Source organism: Vulpes vulpes, chromosome 2 (assembly GCF_048418805.1).
Source record: "Vulpes vulpes isolate BD-2025 chromosome 2, VulVul3, whole genome shotgun sequence".
NCBI classification, from domain to species: Eukaryota; Metazoa; Chordata; class Mammalia; order Carnivora; family Canidae; genus Vulpes; species Vulpes vulpes.
This window is the reverse complement of record NC_132781.1, coordinates 62,493,507-62,519,917: the sequence shown is the minus strand read 5'-3', so window position 1 is coordinate 62,519,917 and position 26,411 is coordinate 62,493,507. Positions and strand designations below refer to the sequence as shown.

The following is a 26,411-nucleotide window of genomic DNA, read 5'->3' as shown; positions in this document are numbered from 1 at the left end:
AAAGCTGGGCAAGAATTCCAGTCATTTCAAAGTTCAGATGTCTTTGTCTCACACAGACTATCTTTAGTAGATTCCTAAATATTTGAAGAAGACTGGTGGTGAAAGTTTTCTAATGTTGACTTATACCAACTCAGATGTTGCCTTAGTCCATTTGGCTGCTATAACAGGATACATGGACTGGGTAGCTTCTCAACAATAGAAATTTGATTCTCACAGTTATGGAGGCTGAGAAATTCAAGATCAGATGAGGTGCCAGGAGATTCAGTGTGTGGTGAGAGCCCATTTCCTGGTTCCCAGACAGCTGCCTTCCTGCCATGTCCTCACACAAAGCAAAGCTAGGTCTCGAGTGGCCAGCTACATCCAAGAGGCACGAGGAGCACTCCCCATGTAAGACTTGTTGACACCCTCACTCTCATAGTGTACCTTTCCCTCACAATTACAGAAGGTTCTACAATAACAGAAGCTAGCAGAGAAAGTTAAGTGAAAGATAAAAATGCAACCGAGAATCACCAAATAGTTAAAGAAAAATCACATCCTGAAATATAAGCATCAACCTAAATATACAGAACTAACTTCTGAGGCAGGGGTGGAAATACAATGAACTGAGAGTGATTTTTATTAAGTATTTATTTTTATTAAGTATTAGTAAAAAAGACATCACATCCATGTGGCAAAAGGGGCTGTTGTAAAAATGGAGTAGAATAATTAAAATTTAACTACCATAACATTTGAAATAAAACACAGTAGATGAACTGAGTAGATGCACCTGAAGAACAGACACAGTGGAAGAACAAATGAGTGATCTAGAGCACAAATCCAAGGTTCAAAGTGATGAAAAGTGGGAGGGAGTGAAGAATGAGACAGTGGGGACAGCTAGTATGAATGACTTATAAATAAAATGACCATGAATTGGAGAAGAGAGAGAGAAGAAGAGAGAGAACGACATGGAATATTGAAAGATGTAGATTTAAGGAGTGTTGGATGTTGGAGGAGCACCATAAAGTGAAGCAAAGCAGTGAGACCCCTGCTGGAAGGACCATCAAAGGAGGAATAACCAATGAGATATAACAATGGATAATTTTAAAAAAGACATATGTGTATTATATAATACCATGAGAGAAAGGGGAGAACAGATAGTGGATATGAAGTTTGTTAACCGGTGTCAGGAAGTTGTAGAAACTAATATCTGGTTAGACACCCAACTCTGGGTTTGGCTTGGTCATGATCTCTGGGTCGTGGGATCAAGCCCCACGTGGGCTCTGCACTCAGTGTGGAGTCTGCTTCAGATTCTTTTTCCCTCTCCCCTCCTACCTTTGCCCCTCCCCATTCGTGTTCTCTCTCTCAAAATAATAAATAAAATCTTTAAAACGACAACAACAAAAACCCCATAGAAAGATGAGTTTTTCTACTACCCCACCCCTACTTCCTGGAAGCTGAAAGCTTCTATATCTAGGTGATAGAATAGTGGCTGTCTGTGGTAAGCAGAGGACAGTGTCTTAACATAAGATATAAGAGGAAAGGGATATGTTGACAGGAAATAAACATGTATAATATAAAGTGTCAGATGTTTTAATAATTTATATTCTTCTTTCAGGCCAGACTAGCACTTTTACCTACCTTGTCTATCTCTGGACCTGTCCAGCAGAGAAATCTTGTGAAACAGAAAAGAACACCTATTTCAGGGCACCCACAGCAGAGTAGGCTGGGATTGGGATGAAAGAGAAGTAGTTAATGAGGATCAAGGACTGTGGAGATAGCTCAAGGAGAGTCCAGAAGAGAGACCCGATGGCTGCCCCCTAGTTTATAAGTGAAAGTTCAACTATATGAATGGAGAATGAAATGAATAAAATAAAGTCATTTCTAAATTCTCACCCTCATGGGTATTATATGGGTTAAATTATAGTGCAAACCTGAACTAAGAACTGAATGGACTTCCTTCGCAACTCTGCTGTGTGTTTTTCCAGCTGAGAAAGAGGTAGGGCATGCTTTCCCTCATCAATTAACAGATTGCCTGCATTTGCTCAGCGGAAGAGAAAACATGTTGGAACAATTTCTCTTTACTGTCATAGTCTTCCATCTCCAAGATAATAGGCAGAGAGACCAAGTTATAGGTCACAGCTTCCCACAGGGGTATCTTCAGGGGCATTTGAGTGTCCAGTTGTTCCTGGATCAAATCATTAAAAAGAACTGAGCTAAGACACAATTCATCATGGCAGCCAAAATATTAACAAAATAGTACCACGAGGAATGGCTCCAGAATAGTGGTTTTGGGGTTTAGAATCTTCAGATAGGAGAGAGAAATAGTGTATCATTTTGTGATCCAGTCACTGGAGCCAGTGAGTTAGTATATGGAGAAGACTGGAACCATGCCTTCTGCAAAACCGATATTGAGCTTTCTTGCAAATATATGGGAAATGGTATATAGATGCTTATTATCAGACTAATAATTTGTTTTTGAAATCTGGATTACTTCTAGAAAGGGAAGATCCATCCACAGAACTTGACCAGGAGATAGATATGCAGTGATTATATCAGAACAAAGGTGATGGCCCATGATGGTCAGGGAAAGAAGTAAAGTTGCTTATGTTGTATGCTACTATGTAGAGAATGCTATCGTTATTTTCCAGGAGCACAAAATGGTTCTCAGATGGGCTGAATCTGAACTATGGAGTAAGAATAAAATGTATCAGAACTATGAACAGAAGAGGACTGTGAGACTTTGGCATCTTCTGTCTTCAAAGTGATATGTGAGTTAAATGCCACAAATGTACTGGCCTTGATCCATGATGGATTGGTGGCCTTCATACAAGACTAAAGAATACTGAGAAATTCCACACCCACTGATCACTTAGCAAGAGAGGCCAAAGAGACTGCTAATTAGGTCATGAAACTATAAACACACACGTATGTATACACATGCTGAGGAGCAGCTAAGAAGCATGATGGATTCATTCCTTCCCCAAACTCCAAGCATGTGGCTTAGGTTGGACCTGGCTCTGGGAGTGCACATAACCCCTATCTGAGCAGTGTACTATACCTTCACTCCTACACCAAGTTGACCAGTTGGTTCAGGGATGGGCAATAATCAAAAGCTCTATTTGTTTCCTATTGCTGTTGTAAAAAATTAACACAATCTTAGTGACTTAAAAAAAACAACCCAACACCAACGTATTTTATAGCTCTGAAGATCATTATCTATTATGGGTCCTCAGGGCTATATTCTGGAGTCTCTAAGGAGTGTGTTCCTTATCTTTCCCAGCTTCTAGAGGCCACTTGCACTCCTTGATTCATGGCCCCTTTCCTCTATTTTCAAAGCTAGCAGCATAGTATCTTTTCTCTTCTCCCACCTCCCTCCTGTGACTACTTCAGGACCATCTGGATACTCTAGCATGATCACCCCACCTTATGAGCCATAACTTAATAATATCCTCTAATTTCCTTTTGCCATGTAACGTAACATATTCACAGGTTCTAGAAATTGGGACATGGATATTTGTTTGGGAAGATATTATTTCACTTACCACACAAGGCAAAGTCTCTCCTGGAATATTTTCTAGAAGTACAAATAGCACTAACTGAAGAAATATCATGAGCCTAGAGCTACTAGTGGCCATATTTTCCACTTGAGACTCAAGAATCAGCCCAACCCAAAGGAAAACGAAGTTGAAAGATAATGGGAAATGGTCCTGAGAATATGGTTTAAGCTCCCAGGACCACCCATGCCTAAAACCAACATTACCTATAGATTCTATAGCTACATGAATAGTCCCTTTTTGCTGAAGTTAGACTGAATTAGGCTGCTATCTATTATAATAAAAAGAGGCCTTGTAATCAAACTAATTAATGGAAAAGCAAATGATCAATTGGAATTTATCCACCACCATTTATCCATCACTGAATTAGATATAAAACGTGTTGAAGAGAAATAACAGGGACGCCTAGGTGGCTCAGTGGTTGAGCGTGTGCCTCAGCTTGGGGTGTGATCCCAGGGTCTAGGATTGAGTCCTGCATGGGGCTCCTTGCGGGGAGTCTGCTTCTCCCTCTGCCTATACCTTTGCCTCTCTCTGTGTGTCTCTCATGAATAAATAAATAAAATCTTTTTTAAAAAAGAAATAACAAAAAAAAAAAGAAAGAAATAACATTAGCAATATGAAGCCCCTCCACTTTTTAAGGAGTATCGTGGAAAAAGATCATTTCATTAGAGAAAACTACTGACTTAAAAAAACATTAATGATATATTGATATCAGAGTATCTGGATTTTGGAGTCTTGCAAAATTGAGATATATGTAGAATATGGCATGGAGCAAATTGGCTAAAATAGATTAGTATTTCATGCTGGGAATTTGAAATACTCTAATGGCTGAGCCAAGCGCTCAGTAGTGGTGGTGGTGGTAATGTTAGTGGCATTTCTGAATTTAAGAAACAGGTATTTCCTCAAAGGACTCATCCTATTGTTACAGGAGACACTGGGATCCTTGGCTATTACCACATAACAATTCTTTCTTCTCATGAGTTGGTAGACTGTGAATACTATTTCTTGTTCTTCAACAATATACTGCAAAGATATGTACGTTCTGGCCAGAGATACATATGCTACAAGGAAAGTGAATATATAATATTTGCAAAAATATTATGAAATTGCCTTCTATATATCTGCAGAAAATTTTTGCTTTTCTATATGTTAAAAATAGTGTAAAAGACCCTGAAGTACTGAGAAGTTTCCAGTCCCTGCAGCTATTCTTCTCTATTCCCTCCTACACAATGACTTAGCCCCTCACTCTTCTCCACTCTTGATGAAATCCAAATTGCCCAAACCATGGCTACTATTCTACAAAGTATTCCTCCCCCTTGAGAGAACATCCCTGCCTACTTCTCAGAACTACCTAATTGTCAAGTGTCCCTTCCTGCTAAACCTCAATAAAAAGGTTGTGCCCTGCCTCCTCTCCCAAGTTAGGATGTTCTTCTTAGGCCCGGCATTTTTGAATTAAGATTTATATAAATGATGCTCTGGGTGGTTACTATCTACAATAGAAAGGCAGGGGGGAAACATTTTCCCTCCAGTGTACTTAGTGAGGCAAGAAAGTTTTGATTTAATATCTCCCCTAGTCTATTATTTCTTTCTGAAAGAAAGCAAGAAAGAACACTTTCTTCCAGCAGTAGATAAAGGACTGAGTGAGGGTGGCCACCCTGAGATCTTAAGCTTCAGACCAAATGAACTAACACCAGTTTAAATCTGTTTGAAGACCCCTGCCTTAGACAGAGAGCAGAATGCATGTATATCTGAATATACTTGCAAATAAAAGAATAACCCTATAGACCAATCAAGAAGTCTTACGGAAAGAAAAGAAAATTAAGATAAAATAAAGGGGCTAGCTCAGAAAAAAAAAAAAAAAAAACTATGGAAAAAAAATAGGTTACTATTTTAGGTGGAACAAAAACACCAAATCTCGAAGAAGTATCTCTTAGCAGTTAAATACAGAGTGCTTGGGAATATGGACATAATGGTATATCTAAATAATCTCACTATATTTGGTAAGTCTTCACAAGAACAAGAGGAGACTTTAAGCAGCAGACCACCTCCAAGAGGCAAACATAAAACTTTCCTACAGTAGTTGACAATTTTACTGTTTCCCTGTGAAGTATGTTGGGGCAGGGTTACCTCAGCCAAGGACAAACATAGCCCCTTAGAACACCTCTGCCCAAACACTGGCCCTGTCCCATTCATTTTAGAGAACTAGAGATATTACATCTGGGAGTTACAGGTGGAGTTTTTTCCTTCAACAATTTGGATTTTTAATTTCTCTATTGTGAATTATAGCCACCCTTTCACTTGCTAACCATCCGTCTTCTATCTTCTTTTTTTTTTTTTTAAGATTTATTTATTTATTTATGATAGACATAGAGAGAGAGAAGCAGAGACAAAGGAGGAGGGAGAAGCAGGCTCCATGCCGGGAGCCTGATGTGGGACTCAATCCCGGGACTCCAGGATCGCGCCCTGGGCCAAAGGCAGGCGCCAAACTGCTGAGCCACCCAGGGATGCACCCCCGTCTTCTATCTTCTGATGACCCCTGGTGGCCATGGGCAGCAGAGGAGGTGTAGAGTCACTCTACTCTGGTCCTACTGGGGAAGGAAGCCTAAAGGCAAGCATTCTGCATTTAAGTGGGGAGTAAATGAACACAGAGAGCTCATGTAGGAATGCCTCTTCAGGCCAAAGAGAACGGACCGTTTTGACTAAAATGTGACTCTCACAGCCAATACAGTCATGAACATATTATCCATCACAGTGGTAATCTGAGCTGATTATAAATACCAAACCTATAGAATTTGTATCCATGGACCATTTTGATAAAATCAGAGAATAAGATCTGCATACACAGTTTTATTGATGGATCACTTCACTCTCTATACATTCAAGGAAGCCAACTTTCTAGCAAAGGTGTTACAGGGAAAAATATCTTTGCTTTATTCTATGTGATCAAAAGAAAAACTGAGAGGTGGTTATAATAAATGTCCCATTTAGAAGGGCTCTTTTTTCTTTATTTTTTCTTTCTATTCCCTTTTATCCTGAGGAGAACCCAAATCCTAAGAACTTTAATAAAACTTCATCAACAATGTCAGTAACTCTGCATATAGAACAAAGTGACAATGGAGACAATGGGTTATCATACTTGCCAGCTGCATGGCTGACTGACCTTTTTGTTGACTGTGTGTCTTGCATCCATTCAACAATGTTAGGCTAAGCGACAAGGTATCAGAGATATTAAGCTAGGGGTGAGGAAGGGGAAATGAACGTCTTATCCCTTAAGCACTGGGTAGTTGAGCACATCGTTGAAATACAGACATCTGTCACTCAGGTGTAGCACCAGGTGAGGCAAGACAGGTATCAGTTCCAAATATGGCCTTTGTACATTCCAGACAAAAAACAACAAGAAGCTCATTGTACATAGTGCTAGTAGAATGGGGCAATCTCCCTCATACAGATGACATCAGAGACCATAGGCAGCATTATCTTGGTAAGGTGTTTTAATAACCTCCTTCCCAAGGCAGGATGGTAGGAAGAGAACATACTCTGCCTAAGGCACTGACAATAACATCCAACAGAAAAATTGGAGTAAATACAGAGTAAAAAGCTGCCCTGCGCCCCCTACCACCACCATTATAAGCAGACAAGGGGTTACAGATAGGAAGAAAAAGGGAGCAGATAGAGATGGAGCAACTCCTTCCAACTACAGAGTGCTGGATTATCTACTACTGCGGCATGAAGACAGAGAAGCTTTCTACCAGGTGATGATATCTTGTACTCTGCAGGCCACAGAAGACTGGATCTGGGTTATTCATGTTGCCCAAGTAGGGCCATCAGATCCTTCTAGGAAATCTGATTTAAGAGATATGAAGGGAGCAATTGTGTAAGTGGTTCATGCTAGATGCCATCCCATACTAGATGCCATCCCACCAGCCCAAGCCCATAAGCATTATGTAGTTAGGATATTGCACAGAAGACAAGGGAAGCAGAGAAAAGTTTATGTTAAGAAGAGACAACACCATCTTACAAAAGAAGCTGAGGCAGAGAGATCCTACAGTCTTTACCCCCTTAAGAGATAGGGTGGCCATATTTCAAAATTTGAAATTGCAACCATGCATTACTTTCCTATTGCTGCTATAATAAATTACCATGAACTTAGTGACTTAAAACCACACAAATTTATTATCTGACAAGTTCTTGAGTTCAGAGATCTGAAATGGGTTCCACAGGGCTGTGTTTCTTCTGGAGACTGTAGGCAAGAATATGGTTTCTTCTGTTTTCCAGCTTCGGAAGTTTCCTTGGCTCATGACCTGCCTCACTCTGTCCTTTCTTTCTGTTGTTGCATCTCTTTTTTCTCATTATAAGGACTCTTGTGGTTATATTTGGCCACCCTGATAATCCAGGATAATCCTCCTACCTCAAAATGCTTAATTTAGTCACATTTATTGATCTTGCTCCTTGGGTCCAAGCACTTTTCAATTCAGATCTGCGGAGATGACCATGCTTCTCTATATTCCAAGCCCCAGTGGTACTTAATCCTGCACTCTGTAGATGGAAAGAGTCGCTCCATCTCTATCTGCTCCCTTTTTCTTTCTATCTGTAGCCCCCTGTCTGCTTACAATGGTGGTGATAGGGAACGCAGAACAGCTTATTTACTCTATATGGAGTAATCTCTCCAATTCTTCTGTTGGATGTTCATGTCAGTGCCGTAGGCAGGGTGTGTAGACACAAACAATTCATAATTCTGTGCTCTGAGCTCAACGAAATCCCAGCCTCTCCCCTTTAGGTGATTCATCACATCTTGTATGAAGACCTACTACAGGCAGGGTTCTGTGATCCTTGGAAGCAACAGAACTACTTATATAGATTAAGCCTCAGGACCATCCCGGAGATTCTTATCCTCTCTTCATTTATACGTAGGCATGTCTCCTAAACACATCTCAACCAATCCAAATGCCTTCATACAACTAGTCTTACCAGTGAGAATCCATTTTAAATAATTCATTTTCTGAGCAAAAAGCCAATTTCATCAATTAAAATCCTGCGATAGGCTGATAAAATATTTGGTCTTCATCCATGGTTCCTGGCACACAGCTTCTAAAAATCTTGTAATTTCTTTCTTTTTTTTTTTTTTTTAAAGATTTTATGTATTTATTCATGAAAGATAGAGAGAGAGGCAGAGACACAGGCAGAGGGAGAAGCAGACTCCATGTAGGAAGCCAGACATGGGACTCGATCCTGGGACTCCAGGATCACACCCTGGGCCGAAGGTAGGCGCCAAACCGCTGAGCCACCCAGGGATCCCCTAAAATTCTTGTAATTTCTTAAGTGAAAGATAGTGATAGAAGCATCTTTTGTTATATTTGTGTGGACTTTGTGCTCCTAAAACAGCTCTTAAAGTTTTCTGAGTTTTGTTATTCATAATAAAAAGGCCCTTTCAATGACACCTAAATGTATATTAAAAAGGCAATTTTTGAAAGCTTGTCCTTGTTAACCACAGAATAGGGGTTGGTTGTCCTGGGAACCAGCAAGATGACCAGAAACTTGGAACTTTCTGCCCCTATCCCTTGACCTCTCAGGAGGCGGCTGGAGATTGAATTCAGTTATCAATGAACGGCTAATGATTTAATCAACTGTGCCTAATGATGCCTCCACACAGAGCATGGAAGCTCTGGGCACCCTGCCCTGTACATACATCGCCCTAGCCACTTTTTCCCAAGTTGTATCCTTTATTATAAATGGATAACACTAAGTGCATTCCTGAGTTTTGTGAGCCATTTTAGCATATTATCAAACCGAAGGAGGAGGTTATAGGAACCCTCAATCTGCAAACAAGTCAGACAAAGGTTGTGGGTAACCTGAAGATCTACTACTTGAGGTTGGTGTCTGAGGATGGGCAGCAGTCCTTTGGGACTGAGCCCCGAACCTACGGGATATGATACCAATATATGTATGTTCTCTGTGAGACTACCATACCTTTTGTGCACTTTGAGTCTGGGGGCCATTTTAAACAGAAATCAATTAAAAAAGATAAAAATGAGAAGAATATGGTAATAAATAGACCATAAGACACTTATTTACAGTATAAGGGGTAAACAAAAAGGCAGTGTCACTTCATTTGATCTTAGCTGAGTGTGAGCACTGGATGATTTAGGTTTTATTGTTTTAAAGTAAATTCCATGCCCAGATCAAGCATGGAATTGACCTCAAGATCAAGAGTCTTATGCTATACAGCCGGAGCCAGCCAAGGTGCCCCACCATTCGTATTTTACAAATACATTTTAGTGAGTAGATGAATTCACAAATATGAATCTGTGAATGCTGTGAATCAGCTGTATTTCAAAGTAAAATAACACATTATCAGGTAGGTAAGAGTGAAGGATGAGAAAGAAGATATTTCATTTCAAAATCTAAACTTGGGGAACGGCTGGGTGGCTCAGAAGTTGAGGGCATCATCCTGGAGAGCCAGGATCAAGTCCCACAATCAGGCTCCTCGCAGGGAGCCTGCTTCTCCCTCTGCCTCTGTCTCTGTGTGTCTCTCATGAATAAATAAAATCTTTAAAAAACCAAACAAAAAAACACAAAATATATACTTAGTTGCAGCTGTAATTTTAAATGGCAACTGTAGTTTTTATTTGGATCCCCAAATAGAACAAAACTCAAGTGCAATGGAAGCTTCTATAAGACTTTATGAGAATTTATTACCTGTTGCAACACATAGGATAAATTTTAAATAGCATGGAATATGAACCTGTTAATTCTCTCATAGGTATAGAATTTATATTTTTAACACCTTGCCCTCAGAAGCATCCACCACTCACAGAAGATCCAGGAAGCTTGAAGTTATAATTAGAAGAAATTCCTCAAATTATTTGTACTATGGTAAACATGCAGAAATGCAGCTGCAATCAAAGGAATATGGTTAGGTATATATATTTCATAATCCCTTTTAAGTTTCCCTAGGGAGCTCCATTTTAGCCAGAAGACAAAAATCAAAGCTAAATTAAATACAGTGCTTCCTTCCCAGCCAAGGCAAAACAAATATGAATTGCCTTATTGGGGACACAGGGAAAGAAGCACACCTGTGATTTTCTCAAAACGGGAAAGAGAAATTGGGCACTTTCCTTGGAAGCCTCTTTCCATGAAATTCTTGGCCCTCTGGAGTTAGCAGAGACTTTCAAGAATAGAAATTTCTTTTTGTTGCCTTAGAATAACTCAGTGAATGTTTTCTTGGAGCACTTTTAGTTTTATTTCAGATCTTTACATAATGCTTTTGTTCCCAAACACCCTGAAGCCCTCATCTTATTAAATAAAATCAGCAGTACAGGACGAGGCAATTAAAGGTAAGACCACTTTGTAAAACTTGCCAGAATACAGGGCAGTCCAGAAGGCAATCAGTGGTCGAACACAAGGGGCCAGGGGTCTCTCTACATCTATTCCTTAGGGACAGTTGTGTCACTATCTCTCTCATGTTCAAGTTACAGCAAAACAAAAAGTTACTGTTCTAAGCATTAGACAAGGCCTCTGTATGAACACTTTATTTATTTATTAAAGATTCGGCTCAGGTTGTGATCCTGGAGTCTTGGGATCAAGTCCTGCATTGGGCTTCCTGTATGGAGTCTGCTTTTCCCTCTGCCTGTGTCTCTCTCTCTCTGTGTCTCTCATGAATAAAATCTTACAAGAAAAAAAAAAAAAAAAAAGAAATGTATAGAATGGTTGAATCACTATACTGTATGCCTGAAACCAATATAATGCTGTACATTAATTATACTGGAATTAAAACTTAAAAAAAAAATGTGGATACAGAAATATCTTCAACAATAAAAGAATTATACAAACATAAAATAATTTGATTATGAAAACAGAAAACAGGATGGAAAAATAAAAATAAAAAAGGACTCCCCCAGTTAGCATTAGTTTGATTCCAGTATCAGTTTTTCACTTTATCAGTTTTTCACTTTTTGATCTTTGTATTTCATATGATTAGAAACACATGTAAAAATAGTCTTTATGTTTTGCCTGAAGTGTTCATGGATGAAAATTCATATAAATGAGTACATTAAAAATATATATGAACATAAGCTCCTATTTTACTTGTTTAAATACAGAAGTCCGAAATTTCAGAAATATCTATGGGTTTTAATACTACACAAATTCAAATGTCCCAAAGTTAAATACTGATTTCACAAAATACAGTATAATTAGAAAATATCAGTTATAACAACTTTATATTCCTAAGTTTCAAATGGAAAATTTTCTATGGATTCCTATAATTTCCAGATAATCAATGTCCTGGTAGAATCAGCTCATAAAAAGAGGTGAGCATCGATAACGATGGCCTATTGTAACTACAGTCTCATGTTTTGCATCATATTTGCATACTGAGCTTTAATACAGAAACCTAAATTCTTATGGATTCATAGATTCTTAATGGATTCATAGATCATACCTGAAATCCTAATTTTGCATTCTGTGATAACTTCACTTATCACCCTGGGGGGAAAACAAACCACATTCTTTGTTTCTAGGATCTGAGTTTCTACTGTTTTGGGGCTTAATCTGGTATTAAAGTCATTTAAAAGGCCATTTTCAAAAAAAAATAAGAAGTGATTCCTGGGATCCTAGGAGAAATCTATGAAGACACATGGATGAATTAAGCATAGGAGTAAAAAGAGAGAAAATATTGAGGTGTATTTGGGCCCTCATTTTTTCCACTTTTCCCCAGAAACAATTTCCCCCCTATTGTCTAGAACTGACTGTACCTCTTCTGAGATGTAAGGGTTTGGTCTTTAGCTCTTGAGTGCTTTTAAAGGAACCTAGAAAGGCTTGCTCTCTAAGAGGTTTTGAAACCTCTCCTGGGTTATCTGTGAAGGTGGCAATCACGGATTTTACTTTTAAATGTCATCTTTTCAGGACGCCTCAGTGGTTCAGTGGTTGAGTGTCCGCCTTTAGCCCAGGGTGTGATTCTGGGATCCAGGATTGAGTTCCACATTGGGCTCCCTGCAGGGGGCCTGCTTCTCCATCAGCCTATGTCTTTGCCTGTCTCTCTCATGAATAAATAAAAATCTTAAAATAAATGTCATCTTTCCACCTATGACATCTGGCCAAGATAGGGCTGTGCAGGTTTACTCTCACGATGCTTCCAGGGAAACTAATTTTGGGTTATTCAGGTATGCCAGGTCTATCTCCTAACATATGTCTGAGCTCTCCTATCTTAATGGTGTAACAGAAATTGATCCAGAAATGAGTCACCTCATTTCTCACTGAGGTGAGAAATGACCTTCCTCAAGGTGAGGAAGTCACCTTTCCTCACTCTTGGGCTGAGACACCCATAAAAAAAGTGATTTTGGCCTAAGACACAAAAATAAGGCCCATCTGCAAAAAGACCCCCCCACCCTTTCAGAGAGAAGGAAGGGGGTTACAGACATGTAGACTATGGTCTCCATCTGAAAAGACAAAAAAAGATTTCCTGAACGCTGTAGGGTCCAGGACAGGGCTGTGCCAGTCCCTCAGCAGGAGAGAAGCATTCAACAGGAAGTTGTCAAGGGATCTTTACAGTGTGTGTGTCCTCTTGTTCCCCATCCAGTATCCACCTTCCCTGACCTCATGCTCTAGCAGTGTTCCAGACCATGACAGACTCTGCCGGGTAAATAAGATTAAAGACCACAGACTTGGGATTTTCTAAAACATGACTTGCTAAATGCCTGGAGAAAGGAATGAGACAAACATTTACCAGCCTGAAGTCAGGCGAATGATTCACTTCAGTTCATCATGTATCAGTTTTCTTTATTCATGAGAATTTTCCAAGATCCCATCCACCTTCAAACCTACCAGAAATTATTTTGAGGTCTGAGAGGAAGGATCTTGTATTCTCAAATTTATACAATTTTTTAAAAGATTTATTTATTCATGAGAGACAAAGAGAGAGAGAAAGAGGCAAAGACAGAGGCAGAGGGAGAAGCAGGCTCCATAAAGGGATCCTGATGTGGGACTGGATCCCGGGACTCCAGCATCACACTCTGAGCCAAAGGTAGACACTCAACCACTGAACCACCCAGGCATCCCAAATTTATACAAATTTTCAAAGCAGTTCAAAAATGTTTGAGAACAGGAGTGCAATAGGATACAAGGTAAGCTATTCATCTGAAACAAAACAAAACAAAACAAAAAGATGTTAAGTGTACATTTAGAAATCAAAGGGAATCAAAGTTAACAAGATAAAGTATGGAAAAGGGAGTCACAGCATTCCTTTATTTCTTTCAGGAAGTGACAAACTTCTTCGAATAAGATGGGGGAAGAGTGCTGATTTCCCTCAACCAATTGTGAGAAAAATATATGAATCAGTACCCAAAGACAACCATGGCCAGACTCGACTTGTACCAGAGACAGACAAATTTTTCCCAAATTCCCTTTCCTCTTTTTGCTATAAAACAACCAGCATACACATTTCTGCCTCTGCTTCCTTGATTGTACATGTTCCAAAAGGTCAATTCTTGGTATCCGAGGTAGTTATATTCTAAAAGTTACCACGAACACTTAGTAACCACTAAACCATTGCCCTTAGAGAACATACAGGGTTATGTTCCTGTGCACCTTGTCACATTTTTGCCAACTCATCATTACAATATGTTGTTGATTTCTTAATGGCAAACTCATGGCTAACACAGCATCATAACTCATGCCTGAATGAAGTTTATTTAATGTAGGTGTTACTTTCTCCTTAGGGAACATCACAGCATTCTTGTGCCTGGAAAAAATAGATAGCACCTTAGCAATGACAACAGTAGGAGACCATTTTAAATAGTGACATCACCAACAAAAAGCACAAAAATGGAAAAAAAAAATATGGCACTACACCACATAAAGGGCACTTGGTTACACAGTATGAGAGATGACAAGAAGCCACAGTGTTGCCTTGTTTGGCCTAGCTGGGAACACACCTTGAATGACTCAAATTTTTGCCACTGTTTGTCCAAAAATAACATCAAAAGCACTGTACTGATTTGGGGGTTACAAATAAATTTTGGTGAGTAGGCAAACCGGCAAATACGAAGTCTGTGCATGAGGACTGATTTCAATTCTTTCACTGACATTGGACAACTACCTCAGTAGAGCAGTCATGAACCAGAACTGGGAAGTCAAGAAGAGAACCAGGTCCCAATTGCTACCTCTAAATTCCTGGTAAGGTGACAGCCCCAAAAGCTGACATTCCTGACGTTAACAGACATTCCTCAAGAAATGACTAATTAATTCCACGTTAATTTTCGTTTAATTGTAAAACATGAGATGGGATGATAGGGCATCTCAAAAGCAGGTTCATATTTCAACTCAATGAAAATTTGTAATTTACAATCTCCTCAAATGACTGTCAAGTTTATTCATAGATAACCCAACTGTGTTTAGTTTTATCATCTTTTCAAATCGAACAAGCAAAAAACTGGATCCACAATTTATATTATCTGTTAATTTTTTCTATATTAAGCACCTATGATAGTTTAAACCCACTAGAATACTTAATCCTTCCAAATAGTTTATAAAATCACCTCCATAGTAGGTAGCTGCCCTTCTGATTTTCTTCCTTTAACTATACAAACTTAATGCTTAACATTTCCCACTTTGGGCTCTAGCTGTACTCAGTGCTACCCTCTAGTCCAGTCTTCTTAAGTTATAGAAAAAGGAATGCACCCTTCTTGTAGTCTTTCAGAGCAGGGTTGAAAGGCAACATCACCTATGATATTAGGTACTTTCTTATAAGGACTAATCTACTGCATACATTTCGTTCATTTTTTAAAAGTCACACATTAACTCATCATCATTGTGTGTCCAATTAGAATAAGATTTCTCAACCAGGAACGACCAGAAAGCCTCAGGACAGGGGGAAGGAAAAGGTCATCAACGAAGGCCCCCATGTTGTTGAGTCCCAAGATTTTCCTGAAAAGAAAGCTGTAGCCTTAGCAAATAAATGGGTCTATGATCCTCCACATCTCCAAAATTTTAAGAACCACCTCAACGGATTCTCTTACTTTATAAAACTTTAATGTAGGAGATTGGTCAGTATAATCTGACATCATTCAGTATTTGATCCTGTTTTCCAAAGTTGTGGCACCTCTAGTAAGTTATAATTTTATAAGCAGAACCAGACACTTTCAATCTACTTTTGTATTTTTGAATATAATTAAACATAAAATTCTAGCACTTAAAAAATTTTAAGTATTGTCAAATATATTTGGATTGTATCTTCTACAATTCATGATTTTAAATAAAAACAAGTTAAATCACATCTGAATTTCTAAACATAAATATATTGTGATAGTAACACTTGCAGTTGTTTCAAAATTACTGGAAAGCATGTCATTTTCTTGAAATGAACTTGGTATAAAAGGCAGCAAAGAGGTCCTTATAAGGAGAGTCTGAATCTGACTTGGTCAACGGTATTCGGCAAAGCTGGCGAAATCTAGGAGAGCGCAGCAGCAAGTTCTGTGAAAGCCCCATGAGGCTGGAGCATAACCAGTAGAGTACAATCGACTAGAAAGAGAAGAAAGGACATGAATTTTGGTATTTCTTCACTGTCCAAGGACACTGATGTCTAGAGACTAGCAGGTAATAAAAGAGAAAATGACAATGTGGGCAAAAGCAGCAGTGGACCAGCACTTCATGAGATATGTGGCAGCTATTCAATACCTGTGACAGTTTTAATAGGCAAGAAAGAGGGCTGAAAGGACCAAAAAGTGACAAGAAAGCAAAGGAGAGATAGTCATGATAGACTGCGGGCAACAGAGAGCAGTGTCCAGGCAGAGGTCAAGAGAGATCTCCCTGTCCCTCTGTGGCAATTCAGCATCCTTCCCCCGACCAAGAGTCTTGACAAGCTGTTACACTGGAGGTAGGGTCCTGGGGGCACAGCCATTCAGGCTTCCTAGACTGCATTTTCCTCCACACAACGATCCATCACCTCAAATTTTCTCAGTAACTGGTTTCTAAGTATGGGCAACAAGGCATCATCTTTGCCTTTTTCAGAGACAGTCTCAGCATCATCTTCAACTCTCTTCTGTACTTCCATTCAGAGTGATTTATTTAGGTCGTTGACTAGGTTCTGTAACCTCTCAAAGTATTCCCACACATATATCTATTCAAACTATTCTTTGGCATCAGAATGTGACCAGGCCACAGAGGTTTGATCCTGTGGTGGCTGAGTCTAGGTCTTGGAGGTGAACTACCTGAATGGGAATTCCATTTATTTGATTCCAGCGAAGTTATTTTCCTTCTGTTTCAGTCTCCTCATTTATAAAATGGGGACTGAACCATACCAGCCTTAGAAGGCTGATGTGAGAAAAAGTGAGATAGTTCACAAACACTAATCAGCACAGTATGTGGCCCATATTAAGCATTTGCATTTGTGCCAAAGCAAACTTTTAGGGGAAGAAAATACATCCTCAAAGCAAATTAGCATAGTAGTTTTGAGTAGGAGCCAAACTGCTGGATGTGCCTTAAATACTTAAGTGATATTAATTATCAATTAATAGATGAGTGACCTTGGATGACCTACTTATACTTATCCTGTGTCTCAGCTTTTTAATCACTCAAGTGGAGATGGTAAATAGCACCTATCTCAGTGGACACTGGATGAATTATATGAGCTAATATATATAAACCTTTTAAAACTGTGCCTGACACAAAGTCAATATTGAATGAGTATTAGCCATCATATCATCATCATCTGACTTATCCAGTATGCAAAGAGTACTCTGAAACCAGCTACGGTGACCACAACTGCCTTCTAAGAATGATTCTTCTTCCTTAGTAATGAAATTCTCATTTTAAACTGGGTATATGGCCACCAAAAAAAAAAAAAGAAAGACTAATTTCCAGTTCCTTTTGGAACCAGATGTGGCCATGTAACTCAGATGCAAGCACGAGTGTTTGGTGTGACATCCAAAGTTCCCTAAAGGAGCTAAATGTACTTGAAGCACCCTTTTACCATTCCTGCAAGATAAGCTCCAGCAGCCATCATGACCATATTGTGGCCTTAAGGATAGGAATCTCAGGCTGTGGATGATGGAGCATAATGAGAGAAGCAGGCTGGGTTTCTCATGTATCTTCATGAAGCTGCCACATAAGCTCTACACGAAATTGCCTAACTCTAAATTTCCTACATTTGAGAGAATAAACTTTTGGGTATTTAAGACACTGCTTTTGAGAGCTCTGTTACTTACTTTAAACCCAAGCATTCACTGAAAATTCACTGCTCTTTTATTTGATCAGGGAGTTTCCTCAGTTATAATTAGTATAATTTCTCACCAGAAATGCACTCAACCTGTAAATGTAAAATGTACAAATACATTTTTGATGCTGAAAATGTACTATCTCAGATTTTTAAGACAATGAAGTACTTTGGGAATATGCTGATATAACCCTAACTGTCCCCAACAGATGAATTCTACTTCATGGTCTATGTGTTGGCCTTGAAGCAGAGACAGAGATAATACCTAAGACAGCTTTTGCCCTCTTTGCACTACATATCACTGGGAAATAAGCAAAAGGCTAAAAATACGAAATAACTGCAAACATAACTATTTTTTCCTATTTCTATCAAAGTGTAATAACATATAAATGGGGGCAGGTGTACTTACTTCACTGAATTGTTACGAGGTTAAGTATTACATATGAACCCATATAGACATGGCACAAAATTTTGTTTCTTTTTTAAGAGCTAAACTCCTTGAGTTTGAGCTCTATGCAGACAGAAGGAATTCAGTATTTCAACTAGTCAAATAGAACAAATGCTATGTGTATAGCACTGTGCCAGATGTAAAGAAAAGAAAGAAAAAGGAGCTTGAGAGTTAACTCACATTCACACAAAAGATTAACCAATCGCAAGAAATGTCAAGTGTCACTTGGTGATAGAGAAACAGAAACTTGGAAACCAGTGAGGGACTTAGCAGTCAAAGCAGCTCAACAGAAGACGCAGAACCCTAGCCAGTCTAAGTGAAGCAAAGGGAGGATTTAGATTTAGCACGTGCTACACGCAGTGGGGGTGCTTACTCACTGAAGGTACTGTCGCAGCAACTGGAATCATCAACACTGATACTGCACGAACAAAGTATGTAATATATGTCTGAAAACGAGACATTCCAATTTTTTGCAGGGCAAAAATCTAAGAAGGTAGAATAATAAACACACAATGATTATTAAGCATACTAAATAAGACAAGCTTTAAACTACAACTTGAGTTTTGACTGGCCTCCTATATTTTAATAGAAGTAAAAGAATTAAAACACTGATAAATGTATATAGTTGACCATTGGTGTTTTAAAAAAACTTAATTATGCAGAATTATTAAATGGAGCTTTAATTAATAGCAATAAAAGATATTCAGCTATATTAAAGAGAATCACAGCATAATTTTAAAAAATCAATGTTTTCTTAAAGACTTAAGACTGAGGGCAGCCCCGGTGGCGCAGCGGTTTGGCGCTGCCTGCGGCCCGGGGTGTGATCCTGGAGACCAGGGATCGAGTCCCACGTCAGGCTCCCTGCATGGAGCCTGCTTTCCCTCTGCCTGTATCTCTGCCTCTCTCTCTCTCTCTGGGTCTTTATGAACAAATAAATATAATATTAAAAAAAAAAAAAGACTTAAGACTAAAAAGTGCTTTTAAGATAGGTGCTATTTATGAATCACAATCCTTGTTTTGGCATTTAAACCAGTGCCTGGCTTAAAGAAGGAACATAAAAGATATCTCAAAGATTTGTGATCTGGCTATATGGAGTAAGGGAAAGATTCTGGCTAGGAAAAGCTGTGAAAAGCAGTAATACCTTACGAATAACTTATTTAAGAGGCAGAATAGTGCAATGATTGTGAGCACAGATTTTACAACCAAACTACCTAGATTCACACAGCAGCCCTGCACTTAGTGGTGATGTGACTTTTATAAGTTACTTAACGTTTCTGTGCCTCACTTTCTCTACCTTTAAATGGGGATAATATTAGTACCTACACCACAGGATTATTCTAAAAATTAAATGAGTTAATTCATGCAAATTGATTATAATAATGCCTGTCACAGGGTGTATATTATGTAAGAGTAACTTTTTATTAAACTTACATATACTGGGACATTAGTTGGTAAAAGGAAAGATTAGAGGATTGATATTAATTCACTGTGACCTTGTGTTTATCACTTCCTTCATTCTAACAAATATTCACTAGGTACCAACCATATTCAATTGTGCTAGGTGATCTCAGGGAAACAAACTTAGAGTACACATGGAGTCTTTCTCAAGAAACCTTAACCCAAGACATTAGAGTATCATCTTCACTCTTCTCATCTGAAAAAATAAGGGGTGCATTCAATTTTCCAAACAGAGACCAGTGATGGGTCTGTGAGATGAGATTCTAAGGATTATTTCTAAGGTTTCCTCCATTTCAAAGAATCTAAGTTCTACTCAACTGAGAACAGCTCCTTTTACAATTAAAGGGTTTTCTTCCTCTAAACTGTTAAGTAACACAGAATGAGATAATGGTAAGAAACAGCTGACAGGTCATATTTTATACGTATGTGTTTTTCCACTCCATCATATAAGAAGTTATAACTTTTCTAGGATCATACAATTAAAAAAAAAAAAAAAAAGGCAATCAGATACTGTGTTTCCTGCTTGCAAATTTACATTTTAAACATACACACAAAATACGAATCTACTGTGAGACTAAACCAGATTAACCATCTTAATTACTCTCTACCAAAACAAATCACAAAACTGTGTGTATTAGATTCACAACTGTAAAGCTGAAAGAGACTTTGGAAGTGTTCTAATTCAGCTCTTCCATTTTAATTATGAACATTCTAGCCCCTAGAGAGGTTGAAGAATTGGCCTAAGACAGGCGGAGTTTGCCAACAGCTGATCTATGACCAGAAAAACAAGGAATCTCAATTCTAGTTCAGAGCTATCACTACCAACTCAAACACATTTATACTTGATGTTGGAATAGCAACACACATTTATCAAACACATTTATACTTGATGTTGGAATAGCAACAAAAAACCCAAAAATTAAATGGCAAACAAATCTCATTTAAAAACCACTGACCTCCACTATTAATAAATTGATGACACCAACAGAAATAGGCAGAATCCAGGTAGAATCCAGTGCAGTGAGGTCAGGAAACCACAGGATTCCACCAGTTGCTAACTGTTCCTGAACAGAAAAACCTGCTAAGACAATTTTATAAATAAAACATAGCAGAGGAAAATGCATAAGACATAAGTAGTCTGATTCAAATAAGGTGTCCTTCACACTAAAGACTTGCATTGGTTTCATTCATTTTCATTCCACAACATAAATTAGTCCTTCCTGTACTGAGAAAGAAGCAAGAAGCTCTCGGTAGCAAACAGATGTAGGAGCATAAAGATGTGTAGCAGTTCTCTTCAAATTTATATTTATATAACTATTTGTCCATAGGCTTTCTTTCAAGTCTGTTCAGATATTTTCTGGTTAGAAACGCCTTTAAGTAAAAGTAGAAAACAAATGCTTTAGTTTATAGTTTCTTAATGACTGTTTACATTTGTAACTGTGAAAGCTTTTCTGGTTCCTTAATTTTATAAATGGAAAAAATTCTTGGCCAGGAAACTGAATTATGGAATTGTAACACTAATTTTCTGACATCCATGAAGGAGTGTAGTTGACCTTTAAACAGCCTGGGAGTTAGGAGTGCCAACCCTCCGAGCAGCTGAAGATCTGTGTATCAAGTGCCTGAGTTGGCTCAATTGGTTGAGCAGGTAACTCTTGATCTCAGGGTTGTGAATTTAAGTCCCATATTTGGTGTAGAGATTACTAAAAAATAAAATCTTAAAAAAAAAAAAATCTGTGTATAACTTTTGACTCTCCAAGAACTACAGAAAGCCAACTGTTGTCTGGAAACCTTACCAATAATATTTGTATGCTTATATACCATACACTGTATTCTTACAAAAAAGCTAAAGAAGAGAAAATGCTACTAAGAAAATCATAAGGGGCACCTGGGTGGTTTCGTAGGTTAAGCACTCAACTCCTGATTTGGGGTCAGGTCACCATCTCAGGGTTATGAGATGGAGCCCTGTGTGGGGCTTCGTGCCCAGTGAGAAGTCTGCTTAAGATTCTCCCTCTCCACTCCTAACTCTGGGAAATAAACAAGGGGTAGTGGAAGGGGAGGTGGGTGAGGGGATGGGGTGACTGGGTGACGGGCACTGAGGGGGGCACTCGACAGGATGAGCATTGGGTGTTATACTATATGTTGGCAAATTAAACTCCAATAAAAAAATACACACACACACACAAAAAGATTCTCCCTCTCCTGCAAACCCATCCCTTCTAAAATTAAAAAAAAAATCTAACGAAGAGAAAATACATTTATAGTACTGTAAAAATATACCTGTAAGTGGACCTACCCAATTTGAACCTGTATTAATTAACCTTCCTAGATTAATTTGTTTACTCAACATGGCTATTTTGCTTACACTTAGTATTTTAAAATCTATACCCTTGTAAGAAAGATGGTAAAAATATTCTAATCATGAAAAGTATAGAGATTTTTTTTTTGCTTGTTTTTGTTTTGTTTTGTTTTGTTTAGACTCCTTTAGACTACAAAGACAATGTTAGTGAACTTATTTGGGGGAAACAGACTTCTGTAATAACTACCTTCTGAATGTGCTGCCCCTGTGCTAAAATTCCGGAGAGCAACAGACATGAAGATCCACATTGGAAACTGAATCCAGACCAATACAGTGGCTTTGAAAGGGTGGCAGTTATCCCGAACATACAGCTCTGAAACAAGCCTCCGCATATTCTTTAGATAAGTGAGCCTAGTTTGAGGGAAGAAGGGAAAAAGGGAAAGGAGAAAATATTACCTGATTATTAACAGTGCTTCATACCCACAGCTCAGACACATCCATCTTGTGGTTATTCACTAAATTATACTAAGAGGTTGCCTAATAAAAGGCAAAAAAGTCTTTTACTGAAGATTCTCTAGCAATGTACTCAAATTATGTAACAATTTGATAAATCTGCCATTATCAAACTACAAGCTTTGTCTCTGGTGCTTTCTAGCCAATTAGATTTTAACAAGGGAAATTTTACTACTGGCATGGTATGACCACAGTTTGTATCAGAATTCTAAAAGTGAAAGCATATTTAACTTAAATCCTTCCATTCTAGCCAAGCTCAATTACTTGATCCCTGAATATACCTTTTGCAGCAATGTGGTTTGGTAATATCTATGCTCCTGACCTATCAAAATAGTTTTTATTCTTCAGCTGACTCTTTTATGAAGATTTTCTTAATCTGTTTCTCTGTTAACCCTATTAGTTATTCCTGTTCTTAAGTCCCACTTTCTAGTCTCCTTGAAGATCAAGTGTTGGGTCTTATCCATCTCTAAATGTCTTGTAGCATGTTTTGTACAATGTAGACACTCAAGAACCTTGAAGTTAATAGAATTATAGTGTATTATTGCACTAAGTACATAGACATTCCAGACTTAATATAATTTAGACTCTGCACACTTTTCCAACTTTATTTCTTACTACTCTTCTACAGGTACCTGTATATTCTGGTGCCTACAGTTGCATAGGCTATCCAGTTAATCAGACTTCTATATCAGCATGCATGTGGAAGTCATTTAGTCATCTGTGTAGACAGCCCAGTTACCTGGCTATCCACCTGACAAACTCACTTATATCCTTCAAGACTCAGTTCCACTGAAAAATGCAAGAAATTCTCAGATGTATTTGCCTTGAAAGTCATGTATCTGTGCAAGGATGTGTCTGGACGATCATTCTGCCAATGCTCCATGAGCAAGGTACCAGTCTTGTCTAGGCTTCATTTATAAATCAGATGAACAGCTTACTAATTTGTTCTTTTGGTCTGGAGTCATCATTCTTAGATTCACCTGATCATTAAAACTTCATAACTGTTAAATCTGTCAACTTATCTTGTCAGGTAAAGATACTTTCTTTTAAATGTCAGATCTTTTCAACACTAAATAAAGAGAAAAACAATTTCATATTGAAGCTATTTGCCAAATTTATACGTGTATAGACAGGTAAAAACATACAGATAACCATATGTATACATTATATATACACAATATAAAGCCCTTATTTTTCTCGTTGCTGTGAACTGGTGAATACTTAGTCACAGTCTAGTAAGGATTAGAATCTAAGTACCTTAGGCTGATTGAAGGAGGACGTAGAAGTTCCTAGGGGATAACCCCAGGCACGGGACTGCAAAATTCATGGTCAAGCAATAAGGGCTTTCTTAGAGCCCAGGCAGACAACTACACAGGTTAACTACAGTGGATAGACAGCACTTTGGCTATCTAATTTCTTCTACCAGAGCATTCTCTACCTCCCCCTTCTTGTGGGCTGCTGTATCTCTCTTTCCAAAATGGTCAAGTGTGTAAATAATCTGTATTATTTGCTGATTAAAATCCTAACAGAGTGGCACAGTATCTTCATTCATGAAGCCTTCTCTGACTCCACGATGACTGAGCTCCTTGTGTATAACCTTGTTTACAACAGTTAATTCAGTCATATTTGTTTACAGGTCTTTTTCAGGAGGCTGGAGTCCCTCAAGAAGGAACTTGCTCTTTGTTTCTCCATTTCTTGCTTTCAGTTCACTGTATAGAACTACCACACCACACAAACTTATTAAAGAGTGAAAGAACTACTTTGCTGCTAAAGCTATAAACACCCAAACCTATAATTAATATAACTACTTATACAGTATATATCTATATGGTCTATATTCCTAGAATTAGCTTACCTGGCAACCCTTTTGGACCACCTCAACTGATTTGCACGAACCGCAACTTCCTGGTTAAGATGCCTTGCAATGTTTTTTATTTCTGGCTGTAAATTTTCCACCTAGCTAAAGAAAAAGCAAAATTTGTTAGAAGTACATAAAGGATCTTTATTCACAACCACTCATAATTTTACTCTCTATTCCTCTTACTGAAAAAATGTGGTTTACTGATCATCTGAAAAAAAAATTTAAGTCTAAGCATAAGGTGTTCATTTGCTTACGGTATATTCAGTTACAACGAAATTCAAATTCGTTGTATATAAGCCTATATGCTTAGCTATGCGATCTTCGGCAAGTTATTTAAGCTCTAATACCCCGTTCCCTCATATATAAAATGTCTAACAGCACCTACTTCACAGAATTATTATAAGGATTAAACAAGAACTGAACCCTATACTTTAATGTTTCATCCCTGGACTTCTGAGTAACATAAACTGAAAAAACATTAAGTCTATATTAAGACAACCAGAGTCACAAAAAATCTGCATTTATTTCCGCTGTGTTAATTCTTTCTGTAAAGTGCCTGGCTGCCTTGATGGTGCTGGTGATTTCCTTTGTTTCTGGGTCCCCCATCCCTAAAAATAGTCTGAAAACACGAAAACCATTATTTTTTGAAGCCTCTCATTTGAATAATATTTTGCTTTCAAAGCACTTTAACTCCTGTTATCTGACTTGATCTCATAACATCATGAAGGAGGCCAGGAAAGTATTACTCTCCTGATTCCACAGAAGAGAAAGCAGCACTGAAGGCCAAGTGGCTGGGGCCAACCAGAGCCGTAGGTGACACAGCCTGAAAAAGGAATCAAGTTCACCGACGGCTATAGCTTAGCAGGCTTTTTTCTAGTAAGAAAGATGAACTGGGATACTTGGGGACAAAAGATGCTGCAGACATACGGGCTGCCACAACCTTCAAGACGGCAATTCTACAAGTTCCTCCATGCACACAGCGACTTTAACCGATTCCTGCGTTTCTCTCATTCCCTAACAGCAAGCTCAGTAACTGCTCAGGCTTTGAGCACAGACCTAGGAGGGTAAAGGAAACGACAGGCACGTGTGTCACCAAACATCTCTCAATTCGCGTATCAAATGCTGGATAGATTTCTGATTAGGAAGGTGGTCATGGAATCCCTGGTTTGGCGCCTGCCTTTAGCCCAGGGCGCAGTCCTGGAGACCCGGGATCGAATACCACGTCAGGCTCACCGTGCGTGGAGCCTGCTTCTCCCTCTGCCTGGGTCTCGGCCTTTCTCTCTCTCTCTCTCTCTGTGTGACTATCATAAATAAATAAAAATAATAAAAATAAAAAATACATTAAAAATAATAAAAAATAAATAATAAATAAAAAATAAATAAATAAGTAAATAATAAATAAAAATCAATAACAAATAAATACATAATAAATGAACGAATGAATAAAAATAAATAATAAAAGGTACATAAATAATAAAAAATAGATAAATAAATGAATAATAAATAATAAATAAATAAATAATAAAAATAAAAATAAAATAAATGAATAATAAATAAAAATATTAAATAATAAATAAATAAATAGATAAATGAATGAATAATAAATAAACAAGCAAATAAATAAACAAATAACTAAACAAATGAGGGTGGTCACGGGCTTCACCCCGAGCGCTCCAGGTGCACGGGGGCGGGGGGGGGCTAAGGCCGCGGAAGGCCCCTCCCCCTGCCGCGGGCGCCTCACCTTGGCCAGGATGTAGTGCTGGTGGGCGGCCAGGGGCAGCGTGACGGCGCCGCGGAGGGCCACGGTGGTGAGCCCGATGCAGGCCCACCACGGCAGGCCCGCGGCGCTGTGCACGCCGAGCAGCACGTCCTCCGCGGCCCGCACCGGCGCCGACGCGGCCAGGGCCTCGTACCAGCTGCCAGGGCCGCCTGCGCCGCCTGCGGACGCTGACGCCACCGCCCGCGCCCACTGCGGACACTCACTGCCGCCCGCCGAGGTGGGCGCCGCGAGCCACGGCAGCCGCAGCCGCCCAGCGCCCAGCCGGCACAGCATGTCCGCGCCGGGGCTCAGCCAAGCGTCGACGTCACAGGGC

At 38.9% G+C, this 26,411-nt stretch overlaps 1 protein-coding gene across 3 annotated transcripts; it reads right to left on the bottom strand.

Moving 5' to 3' along the window:
* Nucleotides 1-13,293: 13,293 nt before the first annotated feature.
* Nucleotides 13,294-26,411, bottom strand: COX18 (cytochrome c oxidase assembly factor COX18). 3 transcript variants are annotated; one of them, XM_072748801.1, is made up of 6 exons: nt 26,060-26,411; nt 24,313-24,417; nt 22,192-22,355; nt 20,605-20,726; nt 18,568-18,675; nt 13,294-16,049 (listed from the first exon to the last, which is right to left on the bottom strand). In XM_072748801.1, exons 3-6 carry the CDS (start codon nt 22,334-22,336, stop codon nt 15,876-15,878), a joined length of 549 nt encoding a protein of 182 aa, XP_072604902.1. In that variant the 5' UTR covers nt 22,337-22,355; nt 24,313-24,417; nt 26,060-26,411; the 3' UTR covers nt 13,294-15,875. The 3 variants fall into 3 exon arrangements, with proteins under 3 accessions (XP_072604902.1, XP_072604901.1, XP_072604903.1); XM_072748800.1 differs by having other exon boundaries at nt 24,313-24,413; nt 26,060-26,403; XM_072748802.1 differs by having other exon boundaries at nt 20,605-20,729; nt 24,313-24,413; nt 26,060-26,400.